Source organism: Xenopus tropicalis, chromosome 5 (genome assembly GCF_000004195.4).
Source record: "Xenopus tropicalis strain Nigerian chromosome 5, UCB_Xtro_10.0, whole genome shotgun sequence".
Lineage (NCBI taxonomy): Eukaryota > Metazoa > Chordata > Amphibia > Anura > Pipidae > Xenopus > Xenopus tropicalis.
In genome coordinates, this window is record NC_030681.2 from 117932970 (window position 1) to 117947921 (window position 14952).

The following is a 14952-nucleotide window of genomic DNA, read 5'->3' on the forward strand; positions in this document are numbered from 1 at the left end:
ATTCCTTACTAGTGGCTTGTGGGCAACATGCTGCTCCCCAACCCCTTGGATGTTGCTCTCAGTTCTCCCAAACCAGGTAGTTATTTTTGAATTCCTGGCTTGGGGGCAAATTTTGGTTGAATAAAAACAAGACTTACTACCAAATAAAGCCCCCTTTAAGCTGATAGTGTGCATAGAGGCTGCCTAATAGCCAATCACAGCCCTTATTTGGCTCCTCCATGAACTTTTATGGTGCTTGTGTTGCTCCCCAAGTCTTTTTACATTTGACTGTGGCTCATGAGTAAGAAAGGTTGGGGCCCCCTGCAGTATAGGAAGGAGGATTGGGTTAATTTTTCTGCTGGCAAAAGGCTTATTTGTAATTGTTGTTGTTTTAATCTTACCTGAGTTAATCACTTCTTTTTCTTTTATGCATATGTATTGATAATGCATTTCTTTATAATTTCAGACATTATAAAATGCAAGAAGGATCGTTCAGGTCAACAATGTCCTCTTTGCGCTTCTCCAAGAACAAATAATGCAAAAACACTTACTGAAATATCATCTGAAGATCTGGCATGTATTAAACCAACCATAGGTGAAACCTTTAAATTAAAAAATACTACTGCAACAGAAGAAGGAGGATCTATTGCGGTATCTCCTAAAGATTTTGTAGCACCTATGGGCTCTCTTATCCTAAACATGACTGACCAATATGGAAATGAAGCAAATTTGGCTTGCAGTGTTCAAAGACCAACAAACATGTCCCAGATATCAATGGATACAAAATCAGATTACTCAGCACTGAGGACTACATTCTTTTCTTTTCTTGTTTGCAACATAGATTATGATCATATTCAAAAGTTATGGGGTATACTAGCAATGTACAGTGATTCTCCAATGAAACTCAAAAGAGACCTTTTGCTAACCCGAACACCATTTATTAGTTACAAATACAAACAATCTGCATCAAATGATGAAGTCTTTACTGATATTGAAGCAGAAATTAGAACTGAACCAAGCTGGTTGATGCAGGATTTGGTTGTATTACAATTAGATAGAACAGCAACAACTCTCAGCACATTGCACATAAGGTATATGGTTGATGTCTATATTACATTGCCAAGTGTTCCTGAAAAACTTTTTAAAACTGGTTGGGTCATGATAACAAAGAATAACCAAACAAAAACGGAATACTCAGCAGTAATTGGAGGAACCGTAGAAATGGATTGTGAAGTTTTAGGTGAACCAACTCCTGCTATTGAGTGGATTCTTCCTGATGGTAGTAAAATTAGAGCACCATATGCAAGTCAAGAGGGGAGAATAACAATCACAAAAAATGGAAAATTTATACTCAAGTCTGCTGACAATTTTGACACTGGCATTTATCATTGCATTGCTACTAATTATATTGATGCAGATGTTCTATCCTTCAGAATTACTGTTGTCAGTAGTGATGTTGAAGAACAATTTGTCAATGGAGTTGAGCTTTCAGTAAGTAATGGAGATTACATTAACCTACCATGTGGGTCTAGTGGTGTTCCTGATGCATCTGTAAGCTGGATTTTGCCAGATCACTCAGTGCTGTATGAACCTTCAAGGAACAAAATTATTTTAGCTAATGGGACCTTAAAAATACAAGGCATATCAGAAAGAGACAGTGGCCATTTTAGATGTTTAGCAGCTAATCAGTATGGACTAGATATACTGACACACAGAGTACTAGTTAAAGAAAGACAAATTAATGTTATAATAAAAGAAACAGAGAATGATGATGGATCTGGAAATGAAGATAATGAAGAACTCAATAAACAGTCAGCTATGGGAAGAGTTACAGTACAAAAGAAAACTCCAGTGCACATCGAATCTGGACATGTTTTAAGTAGAAAAACACACAGGAATATAGGCATTCATAGAAGAAAGAAAATAAGCAGACGGCTAAGGGGGCAAAGACGAAAATTTACTCAGATTAACAGGAAGATTGATCCTGTACGTTGGACAGAAATCTTGGAAAAAACAAAACAAAACTCAAAAAAACCCAAAGTAGAAACCAAAATTTTTGAAAGTTCTTTAAAAGAAGAATATACTATTGGAAGGGCATCAGGTGATCTGGAGGAATCCTCTGGTGAAGAACTTCTTCCAGTAAAAGAAAAGTTCTTCATATTAACAACCAGACATTCAGCCATTACCAAATTAAATGTAGTTCCTACAACTAAAACAGTTACAGACTCTAAAACATTACAGACACAACCAACAAAAAAACCGTCATCAGTGAGTACACCTAGAGCCGAAACAGAAACCATGGAGAATCTGATGGCAAATACCGTTAGTGCTCCATCTGAACCAACAACCCATAGTTTGTTAAATAATACATCCATGGAACTCATTTCAAAACCCCAACCTACTTCTAGTGGCTTGTATGCAACACCAAAGGATCTTACAACTACATCTTTATTAGGAAATGCAGCAATTTTTCACCATGGAAAGCCCCAAGATCCTAAGAAAGAATTAACAACCACATTTAATTCTCTAACGGTTACACCACAAACAGTAATTACCAGTCCATCATCTACCAGTAGTAACATATATACCACATCCCCATCACCAGCAACTCCAGCAACACCTAGTTATTTTCAAGCTAAATCTCAGCAAAGTATCACAGAATACATTGTGCCAGAGTATTTGCATTTTTCTACACAAGGTATAAATTCTAATCCAAGCACTACTTCTAATTATTTTAATTTTCCCTCACGAAATGTTTTGAAGAAAACCCCAGTATCTAATATTTCTAGTAGTTCAGTTCCAACTATTATAATTAACCTAACAACACCTTCTAACAAATTTTCTTTGACACCAAAAGATAAGTTAACCTATCAGCCCACTACATCAAGTTACTTACAAGAAACATCTCAGAATGTAATAAACAAACCACAGAGAACAGCACATGAAAAAGTTCCTTCTAGACCCAAAGCTATCTTACCCTATCAGCCCACAACTTCAAGTTACTTACAAGGAACCTCTCAAAATGTTATAAGCAAGCCACAGTCAGCTCCATATCTGAAACTACCTTTTACAACCAAAGTTCCTTATCAAACTACACCTAGCTCACTATATGAAACATCTCAATATATTTTAAGCAAACCTCAAACAACACCATCTAATAAATTGTCTTCTTCACCCAAGGTTTTGGTAACCACTACATCTAGCTATTTAAAGGAAACTCCTATTCCATTAAATAAACCATTTGTCAGTACAACACCAGCAAAACCAAAAGACAAAATCCAATCTACACCACATTCACAGATCTCTAATGGAGAACAGGATCTTATCACTGAAGTTTCTCAAAAGGAATTAAATATTGTTTCTGCTTTGATAACTAATACAGAAAGTCATAGTTTTGGTCATTCCTCAACCAGTATGCAGGCAAAGACAGACATACCTGAAACAACATCTAAACCTTCCAAGGAAAATGTACCATATTCAAAGAGCAAAACGATAACGCAAACAAAAATTCCAACTAAAAAGGTCCCTAATTTCACAGAGACAAAAAATGGCGCTTCTTCAACCAAGTCAAGTACTAAACTTTTTCTTTCAGAAACAGAAATTGGTCCCATCTACTTTCACACTACACAAAAAATTATCTCACCACAACTGCCAGCAGGCTCCCAAATCATTACACACCAACAGATTCAGATAGTAAAAGACGTCACACCATTTATGCCAACAGTAAAACGTTACGGACGGAGAAGAATTCCTGGCAGAAGAAGAATTGTAAGACCAGACCGCATTCCAAATATCAAGTCTCACTACTTTTCACTTATGAAGTCAAATTTAAGAAACTATACTCAAGAAGCAACAACAACCTATTCTACAAGTTTAGAACCAAGTAAACAGAAACAAATGTTACATTCTACATCTAATCCAAGAATGTCTTCTATTCCACATACCACTGAGCATGCTTTGACCACAACTGCATCTGATCAATATGTTCATAAGACCTCTACTCAACAATATCAAACAAAAAAAGTTAATACAACCATCACAAATAATCGTGAAATATTTGCTCAGTTTGATAATCAAATTACACTTGACAAAGAAAGCATGTCAACCTTACCTACTCAGAAAGTTTACACCACAACAAAAACATACATGACAACAAATGTTCCAGCAACAATGCTGCCTGAGGCAAATGGAGAATACTTTCACTCTACACCAGCTCAATCCACCACAAAACCTAGAACTAGTTCCAAAATATTAAGGAGAAAAATTCCTTGGCACAAGCTGTTTGGAAACAACTCAAACATTCAAAAAGAGATATTAAAGAAATTAAGAAAAAATACTGAGCTAGCATCAGCACGTACAACAGTAAGGCCACCTTTAATTGTTACTTCACCCGTTTTAAAAGCATTTACATCTACAGAAGCAACTCCCTTGTCTACTAGCAATTTAAAATACAGTACATCAAGAACAGTGACAAGCAGCCCTATAACGCAGACTGAGACAACTCTAATACCAGACATGAATGTGACAGACGTCTTTCATTTAACCAAATCTAATACTGCTACCACATCAGGATTTCAAATTATTACACCTACTTCAAAAACTAAACATTTTACATCTCCAACATCATCTTTAACTACAGACAAGGCAGCCAAGCGAAAATTCTTAAGAAAGAGACCAAGGAAGAAAACTATTTCTAACAAACCCATAAATTTGGACATGTGGAAATTAGCAAGATCCAGAATGTCTAATGGCACTAAATTAAGGTATTCAGAATTAAAGGATAACACAGGCAGTAGTAGGGGCAGTTATCAAGAAGAAATAACCAAATCTCAGGGAGTTACTCAACTTCCACAACTTTTAATGAATACTAGTAATTATCCACATACTGCATTTTACTCTAGCAAAGCAAATGATATTCTGCTACCCACAATAAAAAATATTTGGAATAAAACTTCAAATCCCCTGAAAGCATTCATAGATGAAAAGTCTAAAATCAAAGATACCAAAAACTGGTTTCCTGAATTACTGGAAAAAAAGTATTTTACTAGTTATAATCAGGCAGTGACTACTAATAGCCAATTTAAAGATACTTTTATGACCACTCAACAAGAGACAAAGAACACTGTATCCTATGACCAGAAGATTTTAACAAGCACTTTGGTTCCTACCTTAAAAACCTACGAGTTGACTGCCAAAGCAGTCCAGAAATCCACCCAAGGGCCATCTCTATACGCAGTGGAAAAAAGGACCCAGGGTCAGGAAAAAAGGCCTAATCAGGAATCATCAGAAACAACTGTAAGTATTAGAACAAATTTAACTGAAAAGGTAAAACATTCTGAAAACAATGCTCCTTCATTGGCTCCACAACAGCATGGCAAGAAAACTGGATTAGAAAAGCCAGTGACTATGACAACAACTACAGTTAGTACAAGTTTTTCTACACAAAACAGTAGATCAAAGCCAAGAATAATTGGAGGAAAAGCAGCAAGTTTCACTGTACTGGCTAATTCGGATGCTTTTATCCCATGTGAAGCCAGTGGGAATCCATCACCAACAATTCTTTGGACTAAAGTGTCATCAGGTAAGCTATATTGGCATGCTGGCAAAGATAAATTACTTTGGTCAATAAAGGTATGGGATCTCTTATCTGGAAAACCATTAATCAGAAAGTTTTGTATTACAGGAGTGCCATCTCCCATTAAATAATGTCCTTTTTATAATTAAACAGTACCTTGTGCTTGTTTGCAAGTTGCACAAATTCATATTGGTGGCAAAATACAAACTATTGGGTTTATTTAATGTTTAAGTGCTTTTTAGTATAGTTAAGGCATGTGATCCAAATTAAAAGAAAGCAACTCAAATACTAGCTCCTTTACCTGTATATATAAAATATTATATTATTTATACAATATAGCTTGTGTGATCTGGATTATAAAGAGACATGCTTCTTCGCTACTGTCTTTTTTCAGCCAAAAATTTATCATGCCTCATCCCAGAATTAGAATTTTTTTTCAAGTCATGATGTTCTGGCATCCTCTATTAAATACTGCTCACTTGTCTTGTTACTAAAATAATAATATTCAGCTTAATTGTAAAATATTTGTAGTTGCATGACGACCTTTTCTTGTTTGTACTTTTAATAACCTAAGCTCTGTGTCCAAATGTCAATTCCTTTTCCCCATCCAGTCCTTTTTATCTTGCAGCATACTTTACCTTGCTATGTTGCAGAATTCCTAAGCTGTTCTCAGTTTACAGTTTTGGTAATTAATTGTTCTAGGCCACTCCTACAAAATCCTTTAACTAGTCCAATCCTGCAAAAGCCTTTTTTTAGCCATGTTACTTATATTTACTAGTGATGAGCGAATCTGTCCTGTTTAGCTTTGCCGTAAAATTTGCAAAACGGCAAGAAAATTCTCGAAACGGTGAAAAATTCGTGAAACGCATTTGTAGCATAATTTTTTTTTGCCTGTATTTTTTTGTCGCCCACGTCTTTTTGCCGCGACCGTGCCTTTTTTGCCATGACCGTGCCCTTTCTTTGATGAGACCTCGCCCTTTTCTGACATGACCACGCCCCTTTTGACACGGCCACGCCCACTTTGATGCTGAAAAAATTCACTCATCACTAATATTTACCTCTAAGGTCCTTTCCTATTTTCTCCCATCCATGTACTGCATATAGTCCAGCGATTGGCTTGTCCTACTAACATGTCTTGCCATAGTACTCTGCTTGAGCCTGTTTTATTCCACTGAGGCATATGACATTGAATTTTGTCAGATACTGTGTTTCTGAAACCTGACAAGACAAACATAGTATTTTATTATATTGTCTAATTTTGTAACAAGAAAAATAGCCAGTAACCTTCTATCAGTTTTATAGCCAGAAAAATAGCCAGTAACCTTCTATCAGTTTTATAGTTTAAAGAAACCTGTAGTTGAACAAAGTCAAAACAAACTAAAAACACATTCTACAATAAATACTAATACCATTTCATTTTTTTGATAGGTACTTTTGTATCGAAAACAAGAAGAGTAAACAAAATGGAGGTTTTTATGAATGGAACCCTCAGCATCCCAAGTGTTGGCATACAGGATGGTGGACAGTATCTTTGTGTGGCCAATAATCAACTTGGCTCAGATCGTCTGCTTGTCACACTTTCGGTGATAACTTACCCTCCAAGGATCTTGCAGGGGAGATCAAGAGAGATTACAGTACACTCAGGAAATTCTGTCAATGTAAATTGTCAGGCTGAAGGTAGCCCTTTTCCCACAATTACATGGACTTTGAAAAATGAGACCATTCCCTTTGGAACTTCTACTAGCAATCGTAAGATATTTGTACAACCGGACGGCACTCTCATAATTAAAGATGTTACAGTATATGATCGGGGGATATATAGGTGCTTAGCAACCAACCTAGCAGGAGAGGATACCTTTACAGTAAGGATTCAAGTGATTGCTGCTCCTCCAGTTATTGTGGAAGAAAAACGACAGACTGTTTTAGCTGGTCCTGGGGAGAATCTAAAGATTCCTTGCACAGCTAAAGGAAATCCTCAACCTACAGTTCACTGGGTAGCTTTTGATGGTACAAAAATTAAACCATTGCAATATGTAAATGCAAAACTGTTCCTTTTTTCTAATGGGACACTATACATAAGAAATGTGGCCTCAACAGACCGTGGAAATTATGAATGTATTGCAACCAGTTCAACTGGGTCTGAAAGAAGAGTGGTTAATCTCATAGTTGAGCAAAGTGATACTTTCCCTAAAATAACTGATGCATCTCCTAAAGCTACTGAGATGAACTTTGGAGACAAACTCATGCTGAACTGCACTGCAACGGGGGAACCAAAGCCAAGGATAATATGGCGATTGCCTTCAAAAGCAGTAGTGGATCAGTTGCACAGGTAAAACCTTTGTTTACTTGCAAGCATAATTAAATAGCAGTTTGTTTTGCAGCATATACTATACTGTTGGTTATAAGCTTAAATGCAAAATATACAATGTTTATATTTCCAAAAAATCTTGTGTATATTCAATACTGTAATTCAGTTTGAAGAAGGTCTGTCAGGCCAACTGATGTTCTTGAGGGTTTTCTTACTGACATTGGATTGACATTGGATTGACATTGGAAAACTTGGAGCTACACCACCCTTGACCTTTGGGTAGCTCCAGAATTCCTGCATCAGGTTGTGTTAAAAAGACCACCAGACTTGGGCTAATTGAATTGGATGCAAACCATATTTTGAACTTGCAGGATGTAGGTGGCGCAACCACCACAGTATAGGGACCACATTAGTATTAAGGGATATGTAGGAATTAGATAGCCACAGTTTTGCATCTCAATCACTACAGTGCTTTGTTTTGCATAGTTCAATCTGGATTGCAGCTGTAGATGCATTATACATATAATAACATATCACTGCCTTTTTATAACATACATAAATATTTTTCTAGTGTATTAGAACTGGCACTGGCTTTTTTGTAGGCATGCCTGTAATCACTGAAAGATCACTGCAATCACACATACTGTATTATATAACATTGTTACCAGGTAACTTTGTTTTATAGTGAAGAATTATCTATATGCATGTAGGGGGAAAAAGTAAAAGTAAACCTTGCTTTATAATACAGTCTATATTCCATTTAATATAGCGCTATAGAAATAAGACAAAAGCATTACTAACTTAAATCAGAATTAAATACATAGTAAGAAAATAAGGAATATAATAATGCATTAACTTTTTTTTTTTTTCTTTTTTTCTTTTCAGAATGGGAAGCCGAATTCAGGTGTTTCCAAATGGAACATTATTTGTAGATTCTGTGAACGATAAAGATGCAGGAGACTATCTATGTGTGGCAAGGAATAAAATGGGGGATGATGTTATATTGATGAAAGTCAGCGTGACAATGAAACCAGCAAAAATTATTCAAAAACAACCGCTTGCAAAGCAAGTGCCGTATGGAAAAGATTTCAAAGTGGACTGCAAGGCTTCAGGATCTCCACTTCCTGACATATCTTGGAGCTTGCCAGATGGTACCATGATAAATAATATTCTCCAAGCTGATGATAGTGGAAGGAGAAAACGGAGATACATTCTCTTTGACAATGGAACTTTGTACCTAAACAAAGTAGGCATAGCTGAAGAAGGTGATTATACTTGCTATGCTGAAAATCAATTAGGAAGAGATGAAATGAAGGTTCACATAACTGTGGTTACAGCTGCTCCACTCATTAAATTAAACATGAAGACGAGATATGCAGCAATGGCTGGAGAAAGTGTGATCTTGGATTGTGAGGCAAATGGAGAACCAAAACCAAAAATATTTTGGTTGCTTCCCTCGAGTGATATGATAGCAATATCTCATGACAGATATTTATTGCATGAAAATGGATCTCTGACAGTGAGCCAAGTCAAATTATTAGATGCAGGGGAATACATGTGTGTAGCGCGCAACCCTGCAGGTGATGACACAAAGCTTCTCAGATTGGAGGTGCATCCAAAACCCCCAATTATCAATGGTTTATATTCAAACAAAAGTATAATTAAGGACACTGCAATTAAACACTCTAGAAAATTAATCGACTGTAAAGCTGAAGGGGCTGCCCCACTTCAGGTGATGTGGATTATGCCAGATAACATTTATCTAACCGCACCATACCATGGGAGTAGGATATTGGTTCACCAAAATGGAACTTTAGAAATTCGGAACATAAGGCCTTCGGATACTGCCGAATTTACTTGTGTTGCTCGTAATGATGGAGGTGAAAGCATGCTTGTTGTTCAGCTGGAAGTATTAGAAATGCTTAGACGGCCAATGTTTAAAAATCCATTTAATGAGAAATTTATTGCTAAGTCAAGCAAAATGGCGATATTAAATTGCTTTGCTGAGGGAAATCCTACTCCAGAGATAATTTGGCTTCTGCCAAATGGCACACGGTTTTTAAACGGGCCGTCAATTTCTAAATACCATGCAGGAAGCAATGGAACTTTTATTATTTACAGCCCCACCAAAGACGATGCAGGAAAATATCGTTGTGCGGCTAGAAATAAAGTGGGATATATTGAGAAGCTTATTATTTTGGAGGTTGGTCAAAAGCCTAATATCCTTACACATCCCAGAGGGCCCATTAAGAGCATCATTGGAGAAGCATTGTCTTTACACTGTCTTTCTGATGGAATGCCTAGACCAAGTGTTACCTGGATACTGCCAAGTGGATATGCTATTGAGAGACCACAAGTCCAAGGGAGATACAAATTACTTGAGAATGGAACTTTGGTCATTCAAGAAACAGCACTGCATGACCGTGGAAACTACCAGTGTAAGGCCAAAAATTATGCAGGTGAGACAGCTATTACTGTTACAGTTGTGGTTGTAGCATATCCTCCAAGGATTACAAACAAGCCTCCACAGACTATCCATACAAGGGCAGGGTCTGCTGTACGTCTCAACTGCATGGCCATTGGCATACCCAAGCCAGACATATTCTGGGAATTGCCAGACCTCTCTGTATTGTCAACAGCAAGTCAAGGAAGCCTTACTGGAACAGAACTTCTTCATCCTCAAGGCACATTGGTTATTCAGAACCCTCAGTCTTCTGATTCTGGAATATATAAATGCATAGCGAAAAATTCCCTTGGAACTGATATGAGTAAAACATACTTAAATGTGATCTCACAGCGTAATTAAGGATAATGGAACTAAAAGTAAACAGCAAGAACTAAATGAATAGTGACACCTATGCAATATTGGGCATAATGCTTCTGCAAGATATAAACCTCAAGGCATACCTATTTGTTAAGATCTAGTATTTCTACCAGCATTATTTCAGAGATTTTATTTAAAGCACTTTCTTCAGTCCTCTCATTCAAGTGAAAACTGTGAAAATAAAGCCACATTATATAAAGTATATATTTTATTTAGAAATTGACGGTGTACCTTGTATGCTTCTGGTTTCAATCATATTTTCTTACAGAGAAGTGAACTCAAGCCAAGGAGCATCATTTTATAAACACACAGATCACATCTCTTACAAAAACAAAAAATCTGGGAACAGTTTATCTTTTGATTCACCCTATATGCATACAAATCAAATTCTACACTATAAGCGTATGATAAATTCAAATAAAGTATTAGTCTAATATTCCATGTACACAATATAATTGATTATATAATTGATTACAAAAACATTACCATGAAGAAAGCAAAAAATAATTAAGAATATTGTAATTACTGTATGCAAGTAGGTTTATTTCTGTTCTCTAACAATGCCGCAAAAGCAGTGGAACAGGTCTTTATTTATCTTTAATTACAAGATAACTTGGGTCAATATGGTTTGAATTGGCATATCAATCAGTTCATTAGAAAATCCAGGACTACAGTATGTACAGTAAGTTGCGGTATTCTTTTAAACTAAGAAGATCTTGATAAACTTCAACTATTGTTGCTTTATATTTATTTTCAAAAGTTGTTGTAATATCAGTTAAGATAGTAGTATTCAGATGAGTGTGAAACAATAGCAACTATTTACATTTCAATGCCTATTTGTGGTTGGGACCCTTCCCATATGGACAAGGTGACCTAATGGTGTTTTCCTTTAGTTATTTAAGAAATATACACTAGGGCTCATTTACAAACAATGTGCAAATTGCAATTTTGTGCTGAAAGTCTTTAGTGTTGTTATCATTTGTGGTGCTCAGGGGCAAAATGTATTCTGCGTAGGTGCAAGTGAATTGACTATTGATGCAGGCTACTGTGGGAAACCTGGAGTAAGTGCCACTTTTGCGCATTAAGGGGATATTTGAAACTGTACAAGTTGTGTGGTAATGAATTCCACAGGCTTAGAGCTGCTCTGATGGAGTCTTGTAGGAATGTGTGTGAGGAGGTTACTAGGCAGGGGGAAAGGCTAAGGTCACTGGAGAAAAAAGTGGTCAATTTGGATAGTACCTCGGAATAAGATTTGTTATATAGGGCTTTATAGGTAATGGTTAAGGGTTTAAATTTAATATGGGATAGGTAGACAGTGAAAGCACTGGCAGAGTGATACACCAATGGAGGTTTAGTGGTAAGGTAGAGTCCTAAAGTTTATACACACCTATGCTAAAAATTACTCAGTTTTATGCAACTTCAGTCTTATAATATTACTATACATTGCATGTGTCAAATAAGGCATTACATTTATTTCTCTATAAGGTCATTTTAATGGGTTTTAGGTTTAGATAGGAAGGATGATCAGGCAGAGATAGGAAGAGAAGGGTTAAAAGTGTTATTTTGCCAGATAGCTGGACAATATAGTCTTCTAATGTCAGACTGCTTCATTTGGGCAGGGATGAGAGACTGAGAATTGGAGTGATTATTGAGTTTATTAAAAATAACACTGGCCCCTCTAAGAAGATTTCAGTTCACTGTATTCATTGAATTGTGGCTAACACCATTAAAGATTTTATCATCTTTAAATCATTAGGTGTGAATATAAAGTTGACTTCAATGCATTTTGAGAATTTAGCTTCTTCTTTCATCAGTCCCCCAGGGTAGACACATGCATGGTAGAGTAAAAATATGGCTTTTTTGTGAAGAAAGAAGAAGCAGGAAAAGGATCATTCTGTGGTGCTCACACGGAAGAACCCTGTGCCAGTGCAGTTTTCTGGTAACAGGAGATTCAACTTGGAGGTACATAACATTTGTCACCCCAAGTGCTTTGCCATTTTCTTTCTCCTTTTATGCATAATAATTGATATCTTATGTATAAAAAGTGAGTTTTGAAAGCAGTGTAGCTGCAGTATGAGGCAAACAAACATCACATTCAGTAAATGGGCTGCATTTTATAAAGCATACAGTATCTCTGAATTACCATACAGGTAGGGGACTTTCTGTAATTTGGATCTCCATACCTTAAGTCTACTAAAACATCAGGTAAACATTAAATAAACCCAATAGAATTGTATTGCCTCCAATAAGGATTAATGGTCTCTTAGTTTGGATTAAGTTCAGGGCACTGTTTTATTATTACAGGGAAAAAGGAATCACTTTTAAAAACTTGAATTATTTGCTTAAAAAAGAGCCAATGGGAGATGACCCTCCCATAATTTGGAGCATTCTGGGTAACAGGTTTCCAGATAACAGATCCCATACCTGTAGTATTGTTTTGGATTACTAAAGGAGGTCTACTGGGACTACACATGCTACATCCCTAGTACTTTCAGGTGTGGTGACAGAAATATAAGCAATCATAAATTTCTATTGTTGGCCCTTCTCTGAGGCTTCAAACAGGCAATAAGGGTCAGTTACTGATCTCTCTGATCTCCACTGCAATATAATTTTAGCCACATAAGAGATGCATAGTGAGGTGGAAAAATATATTGAACAAATCAAACAAAAAATTCCTAAATTACACCTCAGCTTTGGGGAACTTATTTTTCAGTGGATGGATCTGACGTGAATGCAGTTTTTTGCCAAAGGACCATAGCACCATTGTGGTTGGTGGTGCTCGGCTATTTCATAAGGTGGTGCTCAGCTATTTCACACGGTGGTGCTCGGCTATTTCATGCGGTGGTGCTCAGCTATTTCACGCGGCTGTGCTCGGCTATTTCATGCGGTGGTGCTCAGCTATTTCACGCGGTGGTGCTCGGCTATTTCATGCGGTGGTGCTCGGCTATTTCACGCAGAGGTGCTTGGCTACTTTGTGTGGTGATTCCGCACCACTCACCCTCGTGTCACCACGCTAATTAGGCAGCCCACTCAGCCCTCCATACTCCGCTGCCAATCCCTGCAATTGGGCTCCGTGTAAACCCTAACATGTCTGCAGCCTAGACCAATGGCTGTCTAACCTTGTAAGTGCAATACGAGGTTACACTTGTGTAAAAACATTTAGCCATAGCCTTAAGAATAAATATAATGATGTAGAAATGCATGTTTATCCCAAGTCTTACCACTACTAACCTTTTTGCTGAGCTTTTAGGTGTATCTATGTGAGCAAACCTACATGTTGCTCCAGGCCTCACAGTTTAGGAACCACTGGCCTAAGCAATGGAGAGAGGGGTAGAATTGGTAGTAATATACATTTATTTGTTTTATATTGAATCCAAGCATTGCCCCGGAACTGTATTAAACTCACAGACAGCAAGAATATCATAAGCTACCCCTTACCCTTGGTATAGGAAACCAAAATATATAGGAGATCCCTGCTGTTTATTGCTAAAAAAAAAAAAAAAAAACTTTTTTCAGTAAAGGTCTACTGAATTAATAAAAAAACCTTACACACTCAATATGGAAATACTTCAAAACAGATTGTTAACCTTGATTCTAGTTTACACTCAAACATCTTATATATATATTTGTAACCAAATACGGAGAGTTCCATTTGAAGTTGTCCGACTAAGGCAACTGTTTGTTGCTGTTTGGGAGTCTGTTGCAAACCATGTCTTGGAAACAAGACAAAATTTAGTTCTAACAAAACCAATAATTTATACAGGGGGTAAAGTGGGCCCTGCCCAAAAGGGCATATTGTACTTATTACCTGTAAATTGACCAGCGTTGATATGGTTTGTACTGTTCACCCTTTCTTACAAATAGTGCAATGTTGTAAGACTGATGCAAAAATGTATTTGAAAACAGTGCGTATCTAGTAGCTTTCTAACTCTCAAAACTAAATTATGCTCAAATATCACTCACACATGATGCAAGTATGGTATAATGGACTAGGAAGAAGAGAGAAATATGGTAACATAGACACAGATATAGCACATTCTGTTCACAGAAGATGTTAATGTTTAACACAGGCCTTTTCTAATACACACATGCTTCCCTTACTATTACCTTTATTATAAACAAATCAGTTTGGAATCAGAAAGAAGGAAAGTTGCCCTTCTTTAAAGCTGGGTGCTAAAGAAAAGTACAATACATATGATAAAGGCAGTCCACACTCCAATATCTGTATTTCTGGCATATTGCATAAAGCACTTAGAGAAACATGGA

At 36.7% G+C, this 14952-nt stretch overlaps 1 protein-coding gene across 1 annotated transcript in view; it reads left to right on the forward strand.

Annotated features, from left to right (window-relative positions):
• igsf10 (immunoglobulin superfamily member 10) overlaps nucleotides 1-10905 on the forward strand; it is a 28140-nt gene extending 17235 nt beyond the window's left edge. The window contains exons 5-7 of the mRNA XM_012963663.2: nucleotides 446-5560; nucleotides 6983-7883; nucleotides 8748-10905. Coding sequence (XP_012819117.2) covers nucleotides 446-5560; nucleotides 6983-7883; nucleotides 8748-10668 — 7937 coding nt within the window. The 3' untranslated portion in view covers nucleotides 10669-10905. The remainder of the gene's footprint in view (nucleotides 1-445; nucleotides 5561-6982; nucleotides 7884-8747) is intronic.
• Nucleotides 10906-14952: the final 4047 nt, after the last annotated feature.